This window comes from Sturnus vulgaris, chromosome 4 (assembly GCF_052056855.1).
Source record: "Sturnus vulgaris isolate bStuVul1 chromosome 4, bStuVul1.hap1, whole genome shotgun sequence".
In the NCBI taxonomy this organism is placed as follows: Eukaryota; Metazoa; Chordata; class Aves; order Passeriformes; family Sturnidae; genus Sturnus; species Sturnus vulgaris.
In genome coordinates this window covers 43,292,364-43,317,030 of record NC_142246.1, presented here as the reverse complement: position 1 = coordinate 43,317,030, position 24,667 = coordinate 43,292,364, and the positions used below count along the sequence as shown (strand labels likewise).

The 24,667-nt window shown below is 39.3% G+C and overlaps 1 protein-coding gene across 38 annotated transcripts in view; it reads left to right on the top strand.

Annotated features, from left to right (window-relative positions):
• Positions 1-24,667, top strand: part of TRIM2 (tripartite motif containing 2) — a 94,398-nt gene that overhangs the window by 45,548 nt on the left and 24,183 nt on the right. For 21 of the 38 annotated variants that reach the window (XM_088163698.1, XM_088163711.1, XM_088163722.1 and 18 more), the window contains 5 exons: positions 7,710-7,891; positions 10,023-10,260; positions 16,440-16,591; positions 17,254-17,434; positions 20,468-21,191. In XM_088163698.1, coding sequence (XP_088019824.1) covers positions 7,758-7,891; positions 10,023-10,260; positions 16,440-16,591; positions 17,254-17,434; positions 20,468-21,191 — 1,429 coding nt within the window. In that variant the 5' untranslated portion in view covers positions 7,710-7,757. Of the gene's footprint in view, positions 1-794; positions 954-2,952; positions 3,353-7,709; positions 7,892-10,022; positions 10,261-16,439; positions 16,592-17,253; positions 17,435-20,467; positions 21,192-24,667 lie in introns of those variants that run through there. The other 17 variants (XM_088163724.1, XM_088163707.1, XM_088163723.1 and 14 more) reach the window with 6 other exon arrangements.

Sequence of the window (24,667 nt, the reverse complement as noted above, 5' to 3'; positions counted from 1 at the left end):
AACTGATCTCTGGTCTCTCACATCTCTTACTTTTCAGTCAGCCTTAATTGTCAAGACTGTATTAGCTGGTCATTCAGTTTGAACTAGCCCAGTAATTATTTTTCTGCTGACCTTAAAATTGCTTTTGTACAGCAGGGTGAGCTAGACTACTCTCCATTCAGTCAGTTTATAGTATAAGCTTCAGTGCAGAGCATTAATCTTGGAGTGTTTGGATTACTTAGTATTAGGGGAGATATCAATATCTACCTATGTTAACGGTGAGGTTTTTTGGTAGCATAATTTTTATGACCTCCTTAAGAATATGAATTCAGGTTGTGTTTGGAATGGGGAAAAGAATAAGTTATTCAAAACCCAGGACATTTACAGGGGATGACAACAGAAGCTAGATCATTCTTCCATGGCACTATGAAGATGGCATGTACTATGTATTTTCTTCTCCAGAACTTTCTTCAGTAGTCAGCAGTGACATAGGTAAGTCAACAGCAACAATGAAATGCAGCAATTCTCTGAGGAAAACTAGCCTATTATTTTTAAAATAAAACCAGAGAAACAGCAAACAAAACATATAATGACCATCCCCATCCCCATCTCCCAGCACAAAGACATGCACATGCAATAAACCTCTTTGAAAGAGTCTGGTTATAACTGCTATGGGGGTAAAGTGCAAGACTGAATCCTTTTTGCTAAGGAGAAGAAATCCACATATCAACATTTAACAAGAAAAATCTCAGGGAAATGCTATGCCTTTTGTCTCATTTTCCTTGCCTCAGTAGCATGTTTTTGTTTTGTTGAAGAAGCAGGATAATTTGTGGAGTATCAGCTCATTGTCAGCACACAACTTCTCAGAGATAATTTTAAGAGAACAGCACTTTGAAGAAATCTCTCGTTTGGAGGTGTATTTCTCTATGAGAGTGGCTGCAGCTGTGGCTCCAGCAGTCTCCTTTGGCCATGAGGTATGTTATAGGATCAGTTCTGAGGGTAGTCCCTACTACTGACTGTAAATGGGAATAGTAATTTGAGTGATACCAGTCATTCTGTTTTAGTGTATGTAAATATGGTGTTTGAAATGAGCAAGGGAAAGCATGCAACTAAATGATGTCTGTGTGCTTCTGTCTGATAGTATTCCACTTCAGTTCTGGGGGTGCCACTCCTGAACTTTCTCACTTGATTTTTGTTTTAACTGTCTTTGTTCCACTGGCAGAAACAAAAGGCCTTGGATCTTCTTGTTGTGGGAGTGAAATCTGTTGCTTGTTCTTTGCAATAGGGATTCCCCAGACAGCTTAAAAAGAAAACCAAAAAACTCCCTGAACCAAAGATAAAAAGCCTGGCTCTCCAGAAACATGTCTGAAATATCTGGCCTTCTTTTAAACTGTGAATCCTGCTGTACAGATGCCTGCTGCTCCTGAATGTTCGAGCTAAAATGAAACACACCTTGTGCTTTGTCTTTGAGTTCAGCACGTGTTAAGGGAGTTAGAGGGGCGGTATTTTGGCATGGACATCCCAGACCCTAATACACACACACACACACACACACACACACACACACACACACACACACTGCCTGAAGTTTCATTTCAGGTTATAAGCTGGATTACAACATGCCTTCACCCTGTGGGCATTGTCCGGGGAAAACAGGCTGGATCTGCCTAATGCATAAAATGATCTGGCCAAATGATCGCCAAATGGAAAATAAAGGATGTGTGCAGAATTTTTATTTTTAACAGGAATTTAGATTATATTTCAGTCACACTAAATGATTAATAATACTATTTAGCTCATCAATTCAAGAATGGAATAAATATTATATTCTGGAAACCATGCTTAAAGATCTTGGGACAACATTTTAAACTTCTAAAATAGCTTTATATGTCCTAATTAAGTCAGAGTAGCAAAGAGAGTATTTAAGCCCCACGTTTTCTTCTTGATGCAAATGGAGCTTTATGTTCTTTTATTTGTGGGGAGCTTTGTTATCTTCAGTTAACAGAAATACTTGCATATGATTTTTTTTTTCAAAAGAAAAGATACACTTTATTTAGAGAGTATGCAAATACTACCTTGTCTGCAAGACCCACCAGCTGTTATACTAGAAGACAAAGCTAAGTCTATGTTGCTTTACTTCAGTGGTGTCTGTGTATTCACAATCATCTTTTTAACAACCTTCTCTGCATAGCTGAAAAATAGCAGGCACCAGATTTTTTATTTCTTTGATAACAGCCTAGTAAAATCAGAGTTGATCTGTGAATTAAAAAAAAAATTAAGCAAGTAAATAGATTAACTATGATAACATAGCTTTGCTTAATGTTTAATAGAAAAATTGAACAGTCTGTCCCTGATTCTCAAATTCCTTTAATATGAGTTTTCTAATTGCTGCCTTGAATATTTGACTTCAGACTGAGTCAGATCACAAATATATAGCTCTGTAGTAGAAGAAGCTGCTGCTAGTTTGTGTGTCAGTAGTACAGTTTTCTGGAGAGGCTCTTTGTTTCTGCTTTAAACATCTGGAGAGAGACAAAGAACATTTGTGGGGTCTTTTGTTGCTTCTGAAAATTGGAGCAGGGAAGAATTAGGTTCCAAGAAATACCCAGAATCCTGGAAAAATCTAAGTGGAATCATTAAATGTTAAACTTTATCTTCTTTATGAATGAAAGTGCTTTCATTTTATCTCTGGCAGCTGTCCTGGTAATGGATGTTATGTAAAATTTACTCTCTTCTTTGGAGTTAGATTATTTATCTGATTTGTGAGAAATATTTGCATATGTATTTCTTAGCTGCATTGACATGTCAGATGCACAGTGGTAGCTGTCTCCGCCTGCTAATCCTCTAATAACATTCTGGTGATCAAATTCAATGGCCCTGCGCGGAGCCTCGGAGCAGCTGATTGCTGAGTAGGGAGGAAAAAAAAATAAACCAGCGAATCTGATTGCAGCTCTCTGCTGCATCCCCATCCCACAATCCCTTGCAGCATTTGCTGCAGTCTTTCTACACAGGCTGAGTGAGAAAAGGATGTGCTAAATAAAGATTGATTGGTTTGAATCCTGAAGGGGTCTCCCACTTGTAAATGACCCAGGGAGAAAAAAACATTCATGACGACTTCACTGGGCCTCCTCTTCCATTTTTCTTTCCACCCGTCCTCTTCATGGAATGGAGCATCATTCCTTAGGGCACAGAATCTCTTGTGCATTTAATAATGATTGTGTTGTGATAGGAATTCCTTAACAGTTTTATGTGTGAGGCTTGAAATATTAGCAGATGATGATTTGTTCGTTTGGATTACTGCGGAACTGCAGCTCCGTCCCTGCAAGGATTTTGTCCTCAGCACTGCACTGATTAAGCTATTTTTCTACAAAGATGGGTAGGTCTGAAATTCTCAAGTTTGCTCAGTGGCTGGGTTGCTCTGTTTTGGCCCCTGATTGTTGATCATATTTCTGCATGCTGTAAGAATGAAGAGGGTTGTTGTGTTTTAAACAAGGCACTAAGCTGATTGCAAGAGTGGGAGAGAAAGGAATGCGAATTTAGCTTATCAAGCCTTTTACACAAGTGGACTGTGTGTGGTGGTTCTGATTTACTTAGTGTGTTCTGTATTGGCTAATCTGGGGCTTCTGCTGCTGCTAGAAATGGCTTAAATCTGTTTTTTATTCCTAGAGACTGTGGACAGGTGATCTATCTGTTTTAAGGACTTTTAACCTTCAGCTCTCCCAGTCCTTGAAGCAGGATTATTTAGGCTCCCCACCCTTTATTACAGCTCTGGAGGCCTAACTGTTCTTTTGGAAATGTTGCCATTGGAAACCTATTCATTCATAGTACATGAATAGACTCTCTAGATTGTGAATACCATTGATAAGAAGAGGATGAAAAAGCTGCAAGCAATTTGTTCTCCTCAGGCTGTGCTTTCAGGCTAGTTGCTGGCTGGATGGATTTAAGAGACAGCAGTGTATCAATAACAGAGAATTGTACTCTTTTAGGAATAAAGTCCTGTGAAGTGAACGGTTACTTGATTCCCCAATGTCTTTTCTTGGCTGGGAAACTATTAGAAAATTTTCAGGAGTTCCAGAGCTCATTTGAGGATACCTGTAGAAAGGGTGCATTGTTCTATTACGTCTCTATTTACCTGAAACAACTCTTCTGGAACTGTTATTTGCTATACCTAACGTGATTTTTTTCTTTTCCCCCTTTTCCAGTGCTATAGGAAGTTCCTTTCATATGGGTGGGGCTGCACCCTGGCTTTCCTGAAGGCAAGAATGCATAGCTGGGCAAAGCTTTCCACTAGCTTAGAGAGCCATTGTTTTCTCCTTTATTTGCTGTCTAGTATATTTTAAGTGAAAATCGTGTCTCCAAGCAGAAGGAAAAGGAGTAATGCTGTTTCTGGGGTGGCTGGGAAGATCCTTGAGCCTCAAAAAGACGACAAGGGGAATATATTTCAAAACCCTTTACTGCACTTGGTTTAGTGAACCCGCATTTCCTTTTAAGCATGTGTGTGTTATATATAGATAAATGGGTGGGGACTTACGTCTTTGGGACTTATGTCATTGTTTGCTGCAATGTTTCCTTGTCCTTTAGCTTTGCATGTTTGAATTACAAAGTGTAACTATATGGAGAAGTGATAGCCCTGTTTTGAAAGCTCATGCTTCAGCTTCTCTATTTTGATTGTGAGACATAATGAACCTCTGAAAAGCACTCTGGCAGTTTTTGAGCTCAGAAGATGCTACTAAAAAAAAGAGCATTTTTCTTGTAAAAGTAGTGTTACTTTGCAAAAATCTCCCACTGCTAATACATTTAAAACTTATGTTGCTGCAAGCATAGCAGTAAATCAGAAAAAATACTATCTGGTGAAATTTAAAAACAATGTCTAAAATCTCCAGATTTTCTTCAAATAGTCTTTGATTGTACAATTGCTTTTATCGAGTAATTGGGCAAAATCATCCTTCTCATAGCTACATCACATTCATCAAGATTACATGAAAGGTGGAGTTGCCTTAGAGAGGCAACAGAATTCTGCAAATCCCATACTAAAAAAAAATTTTAAAGGGACCATTTGTGTAAGAAGTTGCCTGTACCAGGTAGTGGCCAAAGCTTGAAATGCACAGATGAAATTCTATTTCCAGGTGCATGTTTTAAATCTGAATTTTGTGAGCACAGGGGATAAATGACAGTCATGGCCTGCTGCATTTCAGACAAAACATAGAATATTAAAAGCACTTATTTCTGAATCATTAATGGTTTCTTTCATTGACAAAGCTTACAGCGTGAGCATTTGAAAAATAAAGTGGCTGGCATGAGATTAGTGTATGAAATGCTAAAAATTACTTGGTTTTGTTTGGTATAGCTTTTCCTGTAGTTTCCTTTAGTTTGAGTTCAATCTCTAACAAAAAAATAATACTGTGTGTCCAATTTGGAAACCATGTGTTTGATAAGAAATCCTCCTGCTTCTGATAATCTTTTCTGTTTTGTTTGGGTCCTTGCCCCTGACATTTAGGGAGGGAGAGTGGAAGGCAAACACAGCTGTGTAAATGGTGAAATGAATTTTCCTTTTGAAGCATGTCACTGATATTCTGCATGTTATGCTGCCAAATGTATTAATACGTTATTGGGTATTTGACTGTCTGGTCTTTCTACTCTGCTTTGTAAAAGATATTTTAGTTCCACTTCTTGTAAAGCCACCTTTAACTCAAGCTTTTTAAAAGTAACACGGTTTGCAACTTGATCTCCCGAGGTTTATTCTTTGTGATTTATGGCATTTAAATAGGAAAAAATAATTTTTGTTTACATAATACTCACATTTTATCTTACTATCGGGAAAGAATTAAAAAAAAAAACCATTAAAATATATGAAAAATATTATTATCAATCAATTATCAAAAATATTATCAATTCTGAAATCATGCATTTTTGGGTCATGAAAAAACATGATATTTTATGAGTATTAGAGCAATTTTTAACAATGCAGTTTCTCCTTCCTTGAGAAAAAAGGAAACAAAAGGGCCTGCCATAAGTGTTTTCCATTGAATTAAATGTCAGCTACTGCTGTTGGGTTATTTGAACTGTGAATAACTTTATGCTGCTGTATTTGCTAACACAGAGGCGATGCCCCAGGAACTGCTTATCAGGGAAGCAAGCACAGCTGACTTATGATCCATAATCACTGTCATTATCCTAGAAATAGCCCCTTGCTCAGTGTAATTAGTAAAACATACCAGTATGGCTAAGTACGCAGCTCAGGAAGAGCAGTATGGGTTCAACTCTGACAGACTGGTGTGCCATTCATTCAAGCACATGAAGCAGACCTAGTGTAACACTGACAATAAAATGCTACACGGGTCACGCAAATCATTCTGCAATTGAGTGACCTTTGAGCATGATCAGCAGAGGCTTTGTTGTTTCTGTCTTGGAAAGCCTGAACTGCCCTCAAGCTAGATCTCAAATTGTCTGAAATGGGCGACTAAAAAGGTGTAGAAGTTGTTCAGGAAGACTTTAGAATCCTCAGGAGTGTACCTGCAGAGAAGAAGCCCAGCTGGGCTTGCAGCTCACAGAGAAGAGTTCTGCTGTGGGTGCAGGAGATCTGGCAGATCAAACTGTTGTGACAGTTGCACCTGCACCTCCTAGCACTTCAGCCTGCTAGAAATGCTGACGGAGAGGAGTTCCTGCTGGGCCACCCTGCCAAGGACTCTGCTTGCCAGGTTTACCTAAACTATTTTAGCAGGCAGTTTACTTTTTCCTGTGGCTGCTTCCATCCTTTTCCTCCTAACTTCTCTTTTCACATTTTCTATTATTGGCTATGTATCTCCAGCTGAAAAGAAGCTACATTTTTCTCTCCCTGTGCCTTGTTCCAGGACAGGAGGTGTTCCAAGCCCATTGCCATCTCTTTAACCTGAGATTTTAATTCTAACAGTTAGTAAACTTTTTTCTTAGCCTTTTATTTCATGCTTTATATGCTCAGATTGTGAAGAATCCTCAGTCTTAATCAATCAATCCATCCTCAGTAGCAAGAAACATGATTCTTACTACTAGTTCTTCCCAGAATGACATTTTTCTTGCATTTATTATTTGGATGGGCTTCATGTATCCTTCACCCTACCGTTGGCAATTCTCAGTGGCTATCAGTTGCCTCTTCTTTGGTCTGTTTCTTTTGTCATGAGGATTTTCATTTTGCCTACCTCATCCCTATTGGTAATGCAGAATTTGAGCATTCCCTTCTCAGGAGCTGGCTGGTTCTGGAGCTTCCTTCTTAAGGGCTTCCTGGAGTCAAAATCTACCATATTTTTGGCAATACCAGCACCGACAAGGGAAAAAATTGTTAGGTGAACCATTTTCAAACTCTGTGATACAGCCATTTGACAGTTCCAGTTTGAGCATTTTGCCAGCAGTAGGTATAAGAAATCTGATGTTAGCACTGGCTTAACCTATTGGCACAAGAATGTTTTTATCATGGGTTTTCTTTAAAACCAGACAGCCCCGTAACTCTTTCAGTCCAGAGGCAGCATGCTTTTCCAGAATGCTCAGACAGAGGTTTTGTAGATGTTGCTGACTGTTTCCCTGGCTCTCACCAGTGATAAACCATTTTAGAAGTTTAATTCTTTCTTGTTTTGGTTTCATATGGAAATATGAATTCCTGCATAAAGATAAAACATGAGTGGATTAGTTAATGTTTTTGTTATTTCGTGGAGTTTTTAAGCCATTTTTCTTCTTTTATTCTTTTCCCCACCCCATTCCAGCAGTGTGCAGGGTAGAAGGGAACAGGACCCATATGTCAGTGGTCTAGGATGGCCAGTGAAGGCTCCAACATCCCAAGTCCTGTGGTCCGTCAGATTGACAAGCAGTTTCTGATTTGCAGCATATGCCTGGACCGTTACAAGAACCCCAAAGTACTTCCCTGCCTGCACACTTTCTGTGAGAGGTAAGTCCTTTCCTCGTGCTGGTAACTCAGGATGTCGTGCTGCAAGCACAGGACAAGGCATTCTTTAGTGGACAAGGACTTTTCCCTTTACTTGTAAATATCGTGTTAAGGCATGATATAGTCTGGGAAGGCTGGAGAGGCAGGGATATAGAAAATCACATTTGTGGCAGGCAGGAAGAAGAGACAGCAGTGGCATATTTGGGATACATTCCCTTTATGCAAGAGTAAACAAAAAGTAAATCCAATTAAACTAATGAGTATGGTTACTACAGTGTGAAAGGTGATGATAGCCAGAATTTGGACGTCAAATTAATGGTCTCAAATTTATTCTGATTTTCATATAATTAGAAACAATAAAAAAATCTTTGTTGATTTACTTAGCCAATAAGTAATTATCCCATCCTTTAATATCCAAGGGTTAGACATGATATACACATTATTAATAACCTGAGATTAAATGTCTTCATTATTCTGCAGTTTGATTGACTGAAGCAGGAAAACTCTCTGGAAGCAATGTCATAAACCAGCAACCTGCCTTTTGCTGTATTTGGCTGAATGAATTGAATATGCATAATGATACTTTAATGTTGCATTATCCATCAAACTGTGGTGAAAATACAGCACCTGCAGAAAAATTAGCTGAAGAATTAGTAGCTAGAGTTCTTAATCTGATGATGGGATGCAACTCCGGATTGTATATTGAGTGGCAGGAGAATTTTTATAAATGGTATGTAGTGTGAACACTTATTTAGTTTAGAAGATTTCCACCTCTTAGAAGAATTGTGGTATGAATCTCTAACTTTGCACAAGGTGAAAGAAAAATTGTGGATCTCTGCTTGTCAGATGAACTGGTCATTTGTAGAAGATTAGGAAATCCCAGCATTAAAAAAGGCAGCACTGAACCTCTTACTGAAGTCAGTGAGACAAGAATTTCACCATCATGTATTAAGTTTCCTGACTTCTGTTCAAGTGTAAAACCTAAGGTTAGCTTCTGGTTTTCACTGTAATCCTCTTAGGCTGATCTGGTTATGGAGAGAGGCAGGAAGAACTCTTCCAGTGTAGTGCTGACATGCAAAGCCTAAATTCTCCCTTCACAGAGCCCTTACTGGAGGGTCAGGAGGAGGGCTGCCGGGGAAGATGAAGAGTGGTGCAGCCAAAATCCTTGGAAAAGGATAAGAGCTGTGGAGATGTGTGAGGTCACACTTTCTCAGTTGGCATCCCATGAAGAATTTGGTGTAGCACTGTTCCCCTTAAGAACTGCATTCTGCAAAGCTTCTTCTGCTTACAGGACCATACTGAACATGGTATATTGCATGCAACTGTATGTTGCATGCCCAGCCAGGTGTTAACTTCAATTTCAAGGCCAAAAGTGGCATTAAGTCTCACCTAGGCCAGCTTGCTGCATATTGTGCATATTGTTGATTGCTGAATTTTTGTGTCAGGTTTATACTCAATGAAATTTATTTTTTCTGAAAAATGCCAACACTGCCCTCCCAATCAAACACAAACAAAAATTTCCTTCAAAACTTCTCTTAACATAAATGATGATGACCTAGCAGGTCATGTTGTAAAGAAAGCTTTGTTGATTTTGGCTAACTGCCAAATAATTTTCCAAATTGAAACAAATGAAAAATTTCCTTTGGTTTTATTGGGACCATGTTTTACCTCTGAAACACTAAACCCAAAAATACAAGTTATGAAAGGAGATTCTGTTGGAAAGACAAGGGTCAAGCACTGGTTACTCAGTTAAAGGCACAGGCTCAAATACTTCATGTCTGTCAGACTTTATCTGATTACAATTTTTACTGCATAAAACTCCCTGTGTGCAGGATGTAGTAGGTGTCTGAAATCATGATCAACTGCACGAATATCTCAAGAAAAGGCATGTAACGATTTTAACGATGTCTGCTTATTGAACTTTTTTTCATCTGGCAGAGTAAAAAAAGGTTTAAAAGAAAAATATATTCTTCATAACCACTTTTGCTTCAGAAGCCTGTTTGATGTACTTTTCCTTTTATAAGTAGAGGTAGCACTATTTCAAACTAGCTCTTTAACTGATGAAAAGGGGTTTTTTTTCCCTCTTTGATGATACTTTTCCTTTCTTTTTCCTTCCACCTTCCTTTCCCCATAGGTGTTTACAGAATTACATTCCAGCCCATAGCTTAACCCTTTCTTGCCCTGTGTGCCGCCAGACCTCCATTCTGCCAGAGAAAGGGGTTTCTGCACTCCAGAACAACTTCTTTATTACCAACCTGATGGATGTCCTGCAGCGAACGCCAGACAACAGCATTGAGGAGTCCTCCATCTTGGAGACTGTCACTGCTGTTGCTGCAGGCAAACCGCTCTCTTGCCCCAATCATGATGGAAATGTAAGTGAGGTGGCCTCTTGTGTTGTATACATATATATATGTGCTGACTTGTCTGGGTTTCATCAATGCCTTTTTCTAAAGAGAAAGCAAGGGAAGTGGAATCGCACTATTTCATTGTTTTTATAATATATCAGCAAAAGACAACCAATTCTTCAATTAAATGCTCTTAGTGGAGTAGTGAACTAGTCAAAGTATTATTTTATCTTACTAATCATCTGGGATGAAGTTGTCTTCTGGCACATTTGGTCAGAATTATTGTCCTGCAAGTACTGAACCTTGTGCCTTTACTTCTTTGGATTGGGTTTTCTTAGCCATCGTACTTGTAGTATCAGCTGTTGCTGTGGGTACTTGTGTGTTTGTCTGGCAATATGTGACAAGGACCTTTTGAGTTTTACTGACCCACACACTGGGGCAGTACCAAAAGGTATGTGAACATATTAACATAGAACCGAATAAAAGGGAGTCCTAGCTTTGGATGCTTTGGATCATCACAGGCTAGAAACAGAGAGCTTCTGTTTATCTGCAGTGTTTTGTGGATTTCTCATATCAGTTCTTGGAGGCTGCTTTCTTTTTTCCCTCCACCTACTCTTTTTACCTAGCAACATCACACACATCCTCAAATCATATCAGTATATTAATTGGCAAGTACCCTCAACTGAGTTAATATTTACAGATTACTGCAAGAACAGCTCTAACTGCTTACTTCACAATCTTCAGTATTAACCTGTGTAACTTCATGCTAGGCACATGTGCTCCTGACTCATAGCTAGGCTTATGCAAACTCGCAAGTAGAGACTATAAAACTCAGTGATGCTGTGTTGTAAACTGAATGTTGTGCTTCTATGCAAGCCAAGAAACATATATGTCAGTAGTTTAAGACAACTTTCTGGGAACTGTTTTATTTGATACTCAGTGTAGGTACATTGGTTGTATAGGAGTAATTCAGCTGATAGGTAATGATTACTGCAATAGAGAAATAGCTCAGTTCCTTCTCTGTTGGAATTAGGTGGACTCATAGAACTGATGTTGGACACTCTTATTAATGAATAATTGGTGCTACTTTTTTAATGTGTGCTATACCTATGTGTGTGTAATTGTTACTGATTAGTGCATTCCTAGATTTTTTTTGCATTTTATTTGCTCTCTTTAAAATTAATCATAATTGTTTTCTGGCAGGCATTCTGATAGGAGCCATTTGATTGTGAAATGCAAAAAAGGTCAAAATTGAGGCATTATTTGTATTGTATTTTAAATTATCAGCTGATTATTATTTGGGTATATTTAAAAAAACCTGGCTTGTCTAAAACAAAAAATATTCCACCTTATACTTCTGAGAACTCCTTTATAGGGAAAGATGCATTTGTAAGTTCTCTAAACCTACTTGGCTTGCCTTGAAACATAGCATGCCGTTTAGGATGCTGAGTAGTGTGTGATGGGAACATCCTCTCGCTTCAGAAAGTATCTGGGAGGCTTGGGGATAGCCTGAGGATGACTCCAATTTAAAGCTTTGTGAAGCTTAGAAATGAAAAGCTAAGCGCATGCATTATTTCTTATGATGGGAGGAGCTGATGTAAGATTTGGAGAGAGCTGCTTGAGGCTGGCCAGGTGGGTTTGGCTGCAAGGGTGCACAGGGCAAGGTGCTGGGCACCTTAGGCCTCACTGAGGAAATGGGATTATGCTGGCTTCATAGGTTCAGGACACAAGACCACTGTGTGGCAAGTAGGTTAGATATTAGGAAATATCTGAAGAGTCTTCCCTGGAGTGTGCTTCCCAGGGAAGTGGTCACAGCACCAACCCTGCCAGAGTTCAAGAAGCATTTGGACAATGCTTTTAGGCACATGGTGTGACTCCTGAGGTGGTCCTTGGCAGAGCCAGGAGTTGGGTGATCCTTGTAGGTCCATTCTAGCTCAGGGTATTCTGTGATTCTAAGTGCCTGGCTGCTAGTAACTTTACTAGCTTCAGGAAGTGAAAAAGGATTGAGCTGGCAGCTAGAGGAGGATGCCTTTACAGAACCAGCAGTCATTCTGCTTGAAATACACCCTCCATTAATGTTTATATATTGCTTGGGCTAGGGTCAGACCCATTGTATTTTTACTATTTGCATCAAATATATTTCTTTTAAATATTACCAGTTTTTCTTCATATTAGCTTGGAAATAAGTTTCTGTTTAAACAAGTTTTTTCAATAATTTCAGCCATCCTGGACTTAAACCTCTCTGATTAAAATGAGATAGAAACTGATGCAGAGATACTTTCTCATTTGCTTGCCTGTTTGCTTGTAACCTAGCCTTCCTCAGGCCATGTAGATTAGATACTTTCCCTTCCCAGTTGGTCCCCTATTCCCATCACTCATATTTTCCATATGCATGTATGTTTACTTTATTCCTTCTGTGCACATTCTCCTGTCCTCTCTTGTGGCATTTTTGTTCCGTGTGTTCTTATGAAGAAAGAAATTTAGTTTGTAATATCTTAATACAAAAGATGGTTACCTGTGCCTGAACTATAAAAATTGCTCATTTTGACCCAACACGGAGCACAAGTATGTTGTTGAATATTATTGTTAAATCAGGGTAATAGGGCACATATGGAACTTTTGAGCCTATTGGAAGATTCTTGTCTTCTACCTAGACATTAAAATAAGATTGGCTTTATTCTCAGCTGCAAAACACCTGCATCTCTTGCGTATAAAAGCATTCTGGAATGGAAACAATGATCCACAATCATTTAGGGGCAGGTACAGAAGCCAGGGCAGGGAAGGCTATGAAATTCTAACTCTATTGTCTGTAATGTGTGGTGTAGCCTCTGAAATGTGTATAGTTGGGTTTTGTTTGAATTTGAACTGAAAACCAGCTCAGAGTGGAGGATCCACATTTTTACAATGTAGAACGTGGGCCAATGTATTTTCTGCTGCTAGAGTGTAACAAGAAAGGATACACAGTATTAAATTAAATGCTTTTAACAAAAGAGAATGCCTTATCTCTGACTAGGTTTTTCTCAAAAGATCATAGCATAGCTTGGCAGCTTGACAGGCATAAGATCTTGCTTACAAAAACACTTGCTGAACTTGTAGAGTTGCTGCTTACTGACTGTATGCTTCTCTTAGAAAAAATAAAAATCACCTATCCTTGATATTCTGATGAAGTGGCTTCATATCTTACCTTTTAAACCCTTGTTTTTTCTCCTCACCTCTGTACTTTGCACCATATCACTTACTCATGTATCCCATTAAAGTGTAGTTTTTGCATAAGGCAAAGGCTGTGACTAGGGAGGGAGAGAAACTCACATTCTAAATTTTATCAGGGCTCTCAGAGGTACCCTCAGGTAATTCAAACTTACATTCTTCTGAAAGCCAAAGCATAGAAAGCTAAGGTGCACACTAGCCTTGGACAGAGGAATTAAGCATGTGTTTGTGACATGAGGAAGGTGGGTGGCAAAGAGCTGACTCATCCTTTTTCTGTAGACTGCTCTTTTAATTCAAACAAATAGAAAGCAGAGGATGAGCAATGTGATTTTTCAAATGTGATTTTAGAGAAGAGGGGCTTGTGATTGGTGAGAGCTTTTTCCTCAAGATGTGAACTTTGAAAGGCTGGAATCAGTGTGTCTTGGCTTTGTGAAAGCTAGTTCAGAAGTATTTGCATCCTTGATTATGCAGTTTTAAAAGTTTCCATAAATTCAGTTGAATTACAATAGTGGAGATGTGCATGGGTCTCCAGTTACATCATTGTGCTGAAATATGCTGGTCTGGTTTAAGGTGGGAATTAGTGGATGAGATTTCAGAACGAGTGGGTATTAATTCACATTTCATTACAGCTGATGGGAATATTCTCTTGAATTTGGTGGAAATACAACTGAAGCCAGTCCTGGACGCTACAGTGTATCCTGCCAGGAGCTCTCTTGAATTTGGAAAAGAGAGGCAAATGTCATTTTCTGAGATGTTTTGTAAGGCAAATCTGTCATAATGAAAAATTTTCTGGGAGTGTCACAAAACATGATGCCCACATTTGGCATGGAGGGGAGAGATGAAAAGCCAGTAATACTTTTCTGTCTGTAGTTAGAAATTAGTCTTGCCTGATTAAGAGATGCTAGAAAAAATCTTAGGAAATCAGCCTATCTAGACAGTTGAAACCTAAATTGTATTATTATTAGGTTTTCCTTCTCCTTCATCTATGCACAATATAAAAATTATAGTGGGAAATGAAAGCTGCTTCTCTCAAAACGTTTTGAATTTGAGGCAGATTCCTATATAGAGATACATATTAGGTCTTTGTGATCAGTTTGCTATTATCATTTGAGCTTCTGTGTTTCCCTGATGCTTGAATAAAGAGGAAGGAAGTTGTTTAGGCTGAACAACCTTTATGCCAATTAGATGCTTCCTTTCTTATATATGTGGCTGCAGATATGATGTTTGTTATGGGGTAGTCAGTAGAAAGCAGAAATACTAAATTATTCTAATCACTTTATCCAAAGATAAAAATACTGAATAAATAAAGGGCTTGTTAAAATATCTTGAACTGAAGCAGTAAATTATAAAGTGGCAGAAAGATGAATTTTGGACACTCATGCAAAAGAAATTTTTTTTTTTTAGCCATATAAGAAGATGTCAGAGTTTCCTAATAAAATATTCTTCCTCTTGGCTGCTTCTGATTGCAGACTTTTGAAGCCTTTGAAAATAACTGAAATCTTAAACTCTGCTTAACTGATTTTCTCTATGCACTGTAAGAATGCATCACATTGCATGCCTACCGAGGTAACTATCAGGCCTCTATCAGGCCTTGGAGGATCCACTACAATGAGACTGCTAAATTCACAGTGACTGGAATAGTGTTCATAAGGGTTGACATTGTTTAGAAGGTCTACTTTCTTTTCCTGTTGCTGATCTATTTGATGTTACACGGGTTATTTGGATCAAGTTTTAAATTTTCTCAGCTAACATGAGTGGCTGACAAATGACTAAACCCTCACTGCATGTGAATCCTGTATCTTCTAAATTGAGATAAGAGGGAAGAATGGGAATAAGATTGAAAGGAGCTTATCAGAGGAAAATCCCTGTTAATGCCAACAGCCTTGTGCAAATCATGGTTCTTGCTTCCCCCTCCTTAATTCTCAAGATGCCTTCGAGCAGCCAGCTATTTTGCACGGTGCTGTTACAAATCCCTCTGCTCACCTGAAAACAGCTGTTTCTACACAACCATCTCATCTACCAACAACTCCAGCACAACCATCTTTGTACAAGATATCTGAGTGCCAGAAGCATCAGCTGAATTATTCAAGATTCTGATGCTATGCCCTGAATGCAAAAGAGCTGCCAGTGTCTTGCTTTGACACATATACTACGAACTTCCTTATATCCTTTTTTATAAGCCTAAAATCCTTTGTGCCCAAGGACTTCCTAGCTGTAAAAGAAAGTCTCATGCTAAATTTGCATATATGTGCAGTATTTTAATAGTGTATGATTTTGGGCACAGCAATTCTCTGTTTCTTTCCCTTGATGAATATATTCAGAATTTGGGGTATCTATTACATGCAAAGATCTAATTTTATCTCTAAAGAGCATCTTGCTGGGTACTTAACAGGTTGAAATGATCTCTTCTTCTTTCAAGTCTAGCTCAGCACTCCTATTACAATCTCAGATATAAGGTTTTAATGATTTTAAGGGATTAGTAATGGGATATGGAGATTTTGACCTGCAGCCTGTTGGCTCATTTAGGGTGCTTTCCTCTAGCAAATAAACTTGCTGTTTGGTGATTTCCATTGAGTTTGTGTTTCAAGAGTGGCCCTGTTATAAAAAACAGTTTACATTTTCTTTAGCAGACCCTCTGGGAAGACTAAGGATGGAGTTAGTGAGGGTTTTTTTGAGTTGTTTCATGAAGTACATAAGAGAGACACCAAAACTTACTATTGCACAATATAAAGATGATGTTAGGACCAGCAATGAAGTCCAACATTGTTCACAGGCTGCCGTTCTGACACTTTATGATAGAATAAAATGCTTTTAAAAGAGCATTTTGATATAAAATATCTAAGAATAACAGCTATCTTTTAGGCAGTAAATTATTGGTGCATAAGAAAACAGAAGCTTTGTCTCTGAGCTTGGACTTATAAATGAGTTCAAGGCTCAGTAAGATGTGCTTTGAGTTATGTTACTGCTGCCATGTTTGAGTGTAGAGTGCACTTTTCCAGGTGATGGAGTTCTACTGCCAGTCCTGTGAGACAGCCATGTGCCGGGAGTGCACAGAGGGAGAGCATGCAGAGCATCCCACGGTACCACTCAAGGATGTGGTGGAGCAACATAAGGCTTCCCTCCAAGTCCAATTGGATGCTGTCAACAAAAGGTATGGAGACTTCGCTGACTATTTTCCATTTTCAGTTTTATCACTGGGTTCCTGTGCTGACTGGGGTAGATGTTTTATTTACCTAGGAAATGGGGATAGTGAGGCTAGCGTAAGGACGAAAAATCCATTAAGTGAGATGTACTGAGGGGTTACCAAAAAGAGCAAAAGATTGCTATCTGTCTTCCACAAAATAGAGGCAATTAGAAATGCAAGTGTCTTCCAAAGAAGAGGCATAACATGCTAAGGAGTAAACTACTGTCAAATTATGAATTTATAATAGCTAAATAAATAGTTCTGGGTGTTAAAAAGACTGGTACAAACACTACAGTGACAAAATGGCTTAAAAAAAAAGGAAAAGGTGAGATAAATCTAGTGATATCTTCTTGAGTAGATATACAGCATAAAGGACAGAGGATCCAAGGCCTCATTGTTGGTAATGCCTGAAGTCTAATGGATTTGCACAGGGGAGGACTGTGGCTTAGCCTTATTTTATCAGACCAGACCCACTGTGTGGTTTTAAAAGGAATGAACTTGCTTCTGGGAAATGATCAAATTTGAAGACGGCCTTCTGATGGGAGGGTTTAATCAAAAGATATCAGGTCAAGGGCCAGTGTTTAATGACTTTTGAAATAGCAGTATTTGTAATTTAATTCCTCCCTCAGGCTTCCAGAGATTGACTCAGCACTTCATTTTATATCGGAAATCATACATCAGTTAACCAACCAAAAGGCTAGCATCGTAGATGACATTCATTCCACTTTTGATGAACTCCAGAAGACTTTAAATGTCCGAAAGAGTGTGCTGCTCATGGAGCTGGAAGTGAATTATGGCCTTAAACACAAAGTAAGGTGCATGTTTTGTTTCAATGTAAAGCTATTAATTTAATCAGCCAGTTTTACAAATGATGCAGGACACCAGTTTGACAAATAGTGTCTGACATTCAGAGAACTTTGCTTTCCTGAAATCAGGTGCTGCAGAGCCTTGCTTGAGGGTGAGCCTTGCCTTATAAGATGAGCATGAAGATACGAGTCAAACAATTTATCCTGAAGAACTGCATAAGCCTGCCTGTTTTGCTTCAAAGCACTGTTTTCCTTTCCAGTGCTTGGTAACATATTTCATCTTAGATATCACCTTTTGGAACACAAAAGGATGGGAGGGACATCTTACTTTCTTAGAGGAATGAGAGAGTAACAGATTGCGGATCTGTATTCACTCTTTTACTTCCTATCTGGATGATTTATTCTGAGGGGTTTCCCCCTATATTGTAGTCCAAGCTTTAGAGAAAGAAAACAGAAACCTGTACTTCTATAAAGCAAAGCCTGTAGCCCGGTGGGTAGAAATTTTGTTGAAGATTATTAGGTCTGAATCAGGAAAATGAAAGAATTTTGTCCTTTTTTTCCTGGGCAACAGTTCTCTGCTTTATAAAGAAAGACTTCTCTGTGAAAGTTGCCTGTAAAAGAAAATACCATCAGTAACTGGAGTTTCAAGAGTGCCATTACTGAGCAGCTTGATCATCTCCAGATGTCTGAAGTGGAAGAATGCTGCATTCCTGGATGTAGAATAGGCTTGAAAACATCATTAGAAAGGTGTTGAACTGCTGAGCCTGTGGAAATGGAGGAATATTAACATATGCACAAGATACATACTTTTAGGAACATAAGGAGCTCAAAACCATTGGGGCACAGAATTTAGTAATCTCCAGAGCTAAGCAGCAGCTTACAGAAGTTTGAGCATCAATAATGTGGACTTAATCCCAGGTTCATCTAAATATCTTCACAATGTCACAATGTATTCAAGCTGTCACACTTCCATAGCAAGTGAATATATCCTGTATGTACACAAAGTCTACACAAAATAGAATATGATGTTAAATTACCTTATTGTTGTTTAAAGATATTTAAAATAATTTAATAACTGTGAGCATTAGAGAATCAATTTTTTTGTGAAGTTGTACGTAGGCAGTAAAAGAGGCATTTACCCTGTTTGAATAAAAAAAACCCAACTGAGATTGGATTTTACTTTTGAATGCCTAGTAGCCCTGCAAAATACAATCATTCTGACCATATACTTTTTAAAAATGAAGAAATGAAAGGGCTACACTTTACTAAGAAAAAGTTGGCAGTTCAGTTTGTTGTCCAATGGACTGAAAGTGTGTAAGATGTAAAATACTCTACGTGCATTTTAAAAATTATTTATGTTAGGATTTAATATTTTTTCATTTTTGTAATGAAAGAAAACTGTCTTAAGAAAGTATTGATTTTAAAACATAGCTTCAAATTGCCTCAAAGTTTGTGGCCTGTTATCTGAAGAATATGGTGTTTTGTCAGCCTTGGACTTTATTGGCTGTTCTCTCTCTTTAACCACTTATGCCTTTGAATGAAGACCAAACAGATTAGAAATGCCTTATATTGCATCCTGAGAAGTTTTTGTGTGCCTAGAAAAGCAAATGACTTGAAATTTCAGTGTAGTCTTGAAATTTGTTCATTCTGTTTTAATTGCAAAAGATTTTGTGTTTTTTTCACTTTCCTATATCAGTAACCCATGAGCCTGTATTTTCTCCCATGGATGAAAAGCTTAAAGCTTTGGAAAATTCAGAAAAAAATGCCTTTAGAATTCAGTGGCATTATATAGTGTGTCTCAGCAAGGGAAGAGTATTTCATAGCAATAAATACATCCAGTCTTTTAAGTTAACTTTACATAAATTAAAAAGTTTCAAAAATATTTGACAGTGATGATCAAAAAATAATTTCTCTAATCCACAATCATGTCTATGCTCTAGTTCTTCTATGTAGGAAAAACATAGCAAGTGTGTGACTGGGTACCTTTGTTTGAGGATTTTATCAGTGGAGACTGATAAAATCAGTGGGAGGCAACAGCAATTATTTCTTGACTATCATGAATGTCTCTGCTAGGTTGTTATCCAGGGATCCTTTTTCCAATTGATTACAAAATTGGTTAAAAAAAAAAAAAAAAAAAAAGCCCAGTTCCCAGCCCACACCTAGCAATTTTGAGGTCAGTACTCTTTTAAAGGTTAGACTGAGGGCCAGAACTGACCCTATAATAGAAGTTCTATCACAGTCTTAAGAGATGGAGTGGCTACTTGTTGCCCCACCAACATTTCTGGCTACTCAGTCCAACTCTTTCCACTATCCACAACCCATTCTGTATATTTTGCTTTCCTGTCTGCTGAAAGTGAGGAATCAATTTACATTCTTCTAGGGAGATTTTTCCTTTCTTCACTTACTTAGTTCAGGAATCCCACTTTTCCTCAGGATGGATGTTTATCTAGGTCTTGAGGCCTTCTTGTTCATCTCCATAGGGGAGTAATTCAGGAGTAAATACTCCTTGGGCTCTGAAGCAACAGTATCAAGAAGTTTCTTGCAGCCTCTCCTATTAATGGACCTCATGACTCCAAAATGTCTCTGCATTTGTCAACACAACTCAGTTCCAGTAACTGTCTCATTAACTGTGACTCCTGAGAGTTAGATGGGGCAAGGTTCAAACTTCTACATTGGTTGCTGCCTTTTTGCTCAAAAAAACCCCCAAACCAACCAACAACAAAAGCCCAAAACAAAACAGAAGAAAAAACAAAAAAATCCAAACAAGACAAGACACGTGGGGCAATAATTCAATCTAGTGTGATTGTGGGTCTATAAAGTCCTGAATTCCCAAACCAGGGTATTTTTTTGTGTTGTAGCATTGTATTCCAAATACAGGTTGGCGATCAGTATGCTACTTCTTCTAAAATGATGGTTTAAATTAAATTCTAAAATAAGACATTATAAATTTGGTTCCTACAAAGACCTTTAGATGCTACATCTTCCTGGAATAGGTCCTATAACATGATGCTAATCTGGTGTTTGATAATTCACACAGGTCCTTCAGACACAGCTGGATACCTTACTAGAAGGACAGGAAAGCATTAAAAGCTGCAGCAACTTTACGGCCCAAGCCCTCAACCATGGCACTGAAACTGAAGTGCTGCTGGTGAAGAAGCAGATGAGTGACAAGCTGAACGAACTGGCTGAGAGGGACTTCCCACTGCAACCCCGTGAAAATGATCAGTTGGACTTTATAGTGGAAACAGAAGGCCTGAAGAAGTCCATTCACAACCTAGGGACTATTTTAACCACCAATGCTGTTGCCTCTGAAACAGTTGCCACTGGTGAGGGACTGAGGCAGACAGTGATCGGGCAGCCCATGTCCGTTACCATCACAACCAAGGACAAAGATGGGGAGCTCTGTAAATCTGGGAATGCTTACCTCACTGCTGAACTGAGCACGCCTGATGGGAGTGTAGCAGATGGAGAAATACTTGACAACAAAAATGGCACTTATGAATTTTTGTATACTGTTCAGAAAGAAGGGGACTTCACTTTGTCACTGAGACTTTATGATCAACATATCAAGGGCAGCCCGTTCAAACTTAAAGTGGTCAGGTCAGCAGATGTGTCTCCTACCACTGAAGGGGTTAAGAGACGTGTTAAATCTCCAGGCAGTGGTCATGTGAAGCAGAAAGCTGTGAAAAGACCTGCGAGCATGTACAGCACTGGCAAAAGAAAAGAGAATCCCATTGAAGATGATTTGATCTTCAGAATAGGTAGGTAACTTGGCTGTCTGTTGACATGCTTAAAAATATTTCAGGGAAACAGAATGAAAAAGTTTAGTTATTGTCAACCTAAAGCTGTAAGTAGAGCAACCTGATACTACCATTAGGTTTCTTGACTTTTGTTAATATGTACATTTTGCAAGAACTTCAAAAATAGTTTGCAGCAAATAGTTGAGATTTCAGTTGAGAAATGGACAAATTTGATTTGGGTTATTTTAAAAATTGTTAATAATCATATTACAAAGCTTTTAGTATGGATTAAAGTAATTTCAGGTTGTAATTTCTGCTTCTGTATCTCTTGCTTCTAGTGAGCAGTTTCTGGCTTGACTACCAAATAGTGTTGTGGTTTGACTTTTATTGGTAGTGGTGTTGTTTGTTAGGTGTTTTTTTTTTGTTGTTTTTTTTTAAACTACTCTCCCCAACACAACATAAACTCTAGAAGTCTTAAATGTTTTCCCAGAAGTTCAGAGCCTTTTGGTTCTGTTGCGATGCAACCATGACCATGTGCTTTATTTTTGAGTTCTACTGTCTCCCCTTCTTTACCACTCAAAACAGGAAGATGTATTTCATTAAAACAAGAGATATGCACGTCTCAGAGCTTTTGCTCCATGCAATCTCTTGGAGTGTCCACATTTGGGATATATGGATCTCTATTTTATAGAAAAAACAGAGCTGAGAGTAATATTTTGTATTCAGTTTTCAGCCACTCATTTCACAGAATGACCCTACATAGAGATGTTCCTCTGGGCTTATGTATGCATTATCTGAAAGTTCACAGCTTGTTGCAGCAGACCTCTCCTTAGGGGTAGAAATGAGTCAAGACACAGATTCTCATTTAACAATAGAAAAAGGTGTTGTTCTTCTTTACAGCTTTGCCGTCTTGACTCTGACTACAGCAAGCTCCTACTGTAGGGTCCAACGGCAGACTCTGACTGCTGCCTATTTCCTGCTGGACTAGAACTGCAAGTATTGGTTTGCAGACTCTGACCGCAGGCTTTTACCTATCTTGACTACAACTGCAGGCTCTAACTCCACCAGGCCCTGACTGACCTCATTGCAGATCTTTTACTGCAGCAACTCTTTCCCTTGTTTTATTCTTCTTTGTGTCTCTCTGGATCGATTGATCCTTCCTTCCTTCCTTCCTTCCTTCCTTCCTTCCTTCCTCCCTCCCTCCCTCCCTCGCCTGGTCCACCTCCTCCAAGAGCTTCCTGACCAGTCAACCCACCCCTTTTATCACACTTATCTATTAGTCACAGCTGCAACCCATTAGGGCAAGGCTGTTCCTCTTCTTTGCAACAACTTTGGTACAACTGTGACTTATCAGGGGTGAGGTTACCTGTAATCCCTTCTTCTACACCTGCAACACCTGTAATGCTCTAGGGTTTTACAGTCTTCCAAAAGATGTAAAATTATTGAGAGATAAAACTTCTGACATTTTTACAAGGATTGCCTTCATAGAGTTAATTTATTTCCAGTTTCAGCTCACTTAAAAAAGTTAAGGTTTGGTTCATTTGTTGATGAGGTAATGTAAAGTTTATCACTGTTCAACACAATTGCGTCTCTCTGTTTTGAACTAATTGTTGAATTCCTCCAATGGCCCTGGCAAAATCTGGATCTGTATTTTAAACTGGGCGAGATAAATCTTCTATGGCCTGCCAGAAGCTCGTACAGCTGTGTTGGAGAATCATGCTGTAATATTCCTCTGGGCATCCAAGTCTATGGAGTGTGCTATTGTATGTATGCTGATATATGGGCTTTTATGCACAAGTAAATAGATCAGCTACCTAGCAGGGGATTGTTTTCCTGCTTGTATTAACAAGAGATAGCATTAATACAACAGTAGTTCATTTTGCTCATGTGGATGTGTGTGTTGTATCTTCTGACAATGCTGTATTATTTGTGGCTTTTAAAATGGCATGTCATTCTATTTGGACACTCCAAGGTCAAATTATTGACTACACATTCATACCTTCGTGTAATTCATTATTTACAAGAGCAAAGTATTTTCTACATCCTCTTTTCCTCTCTCAATAATTTATATCCTCAACTTATTTTTTTTAAACAGGTGTGACCTCTAAGAGTGCGTCCACACAGATCTGCGTGTCCTTAGTCTATACAAATGCAAACAATAATGTTCTTATGGTATCTAGAAAATAATTGTTGCCCAATGATTTTGCTACCTTTACTACTGGTAGGAAGCACTAAAGTGAGAGGGAAGTCTTTCTTTCATTACCCTGCTTTTGTACCTACACTGAGCAGAGGTGAGAGGTGTTCACAGTATCAGCCACTTCCACCATCCCTAGTAAATCTCTTCCGTGGCCTTCAAAGAAGGGTTAAGAGACATGGTTGTCATCAGCTGCCCTGCGCAGGACCCCATCTTGTGTTCTAGCTCTGCCATGCTATGCTGTGTGCCTTGGTATCTTTTCCCTTCTGGCACTTTTCGTGACTGAGTTCTTTGATACCATTTAGCAGTTTTGGTGCTATTTCCCACTTCAACTACTTGTGCTGGTTACGCATTGAAAGCACGTGGGGGAGGGCACACTGAGGAGTTCTTCTCCATGAGAATTTCCTCTGTGAATTGATGGGACCAATTGGAGGCTGGCTTAGTTGTTGACAGCCTGAGAAACTAATTAGAGAATTTAGTTTGCTCTATGAATACACATTTTGAAGGAGGTGACACGGGGAAAGCCCTCTTTCATTTACGGCCTTTTACAAGGTAACACCGACCTGGCCCGGGCCCCCACCCATGCAGCCCAGGCCAGGCAGGGGTGGGCTCGGGAGGCCGCTGGGCCCTGCTTACAACCAGAGGCCCCGATGTCCAGGGGGAGGAGAGGCCCATTGCTGAGATCCCAGCCCTCCCTCCTCCCCCAGCATGGCCCAGCTCGGTGGGGACTTACCCCGCCACCGCCACCGGCTCGAAACAGCCGAGGGGTGGCCGAGCCCGCCCAGCCACCCACGCGGCCCGGGGGAGAGGCAGCCGGGCCCCCTGTCTGGAAAGCTGGCATGTCCCGGCAGGGAGGAGGGGTGGCCATGGGCAGTGGGTGCTCTAGGGGAGCCGATTGAGATCTTAGCCGTCCCCCATCCCCACCCTCCCAGCGTGGCCTGAGTGTCCTCAGATCCTGGCATAGCTCCAGCATGGCCTGGTCCAGCCCCTGCATCCTCAATGGGAGATTTTGACCTTTCCAATGTTCAGATAAGACTTACAGACCTTCAATCCTCCCTTGAATGAGAGGAAAAAGAACAGAGAGGATACATTAAAGTCAGTGAAGCAGGAGTCAAGTTCCAGATGGAAGGAGAATGAGGAGATGCCATGAATTCAGGCTGAAAATCCTTTTGTAAGCTATAGGGATGGACTGTACTACATTAAAAATTTCTATAAACTGTGGGAAAAGACATGGGGGGGTTGGAGTGTTCCATTTGGTAGATCATTGACCAAAAGCACCTGTGTTGAGAATCCTTTGCCCCGA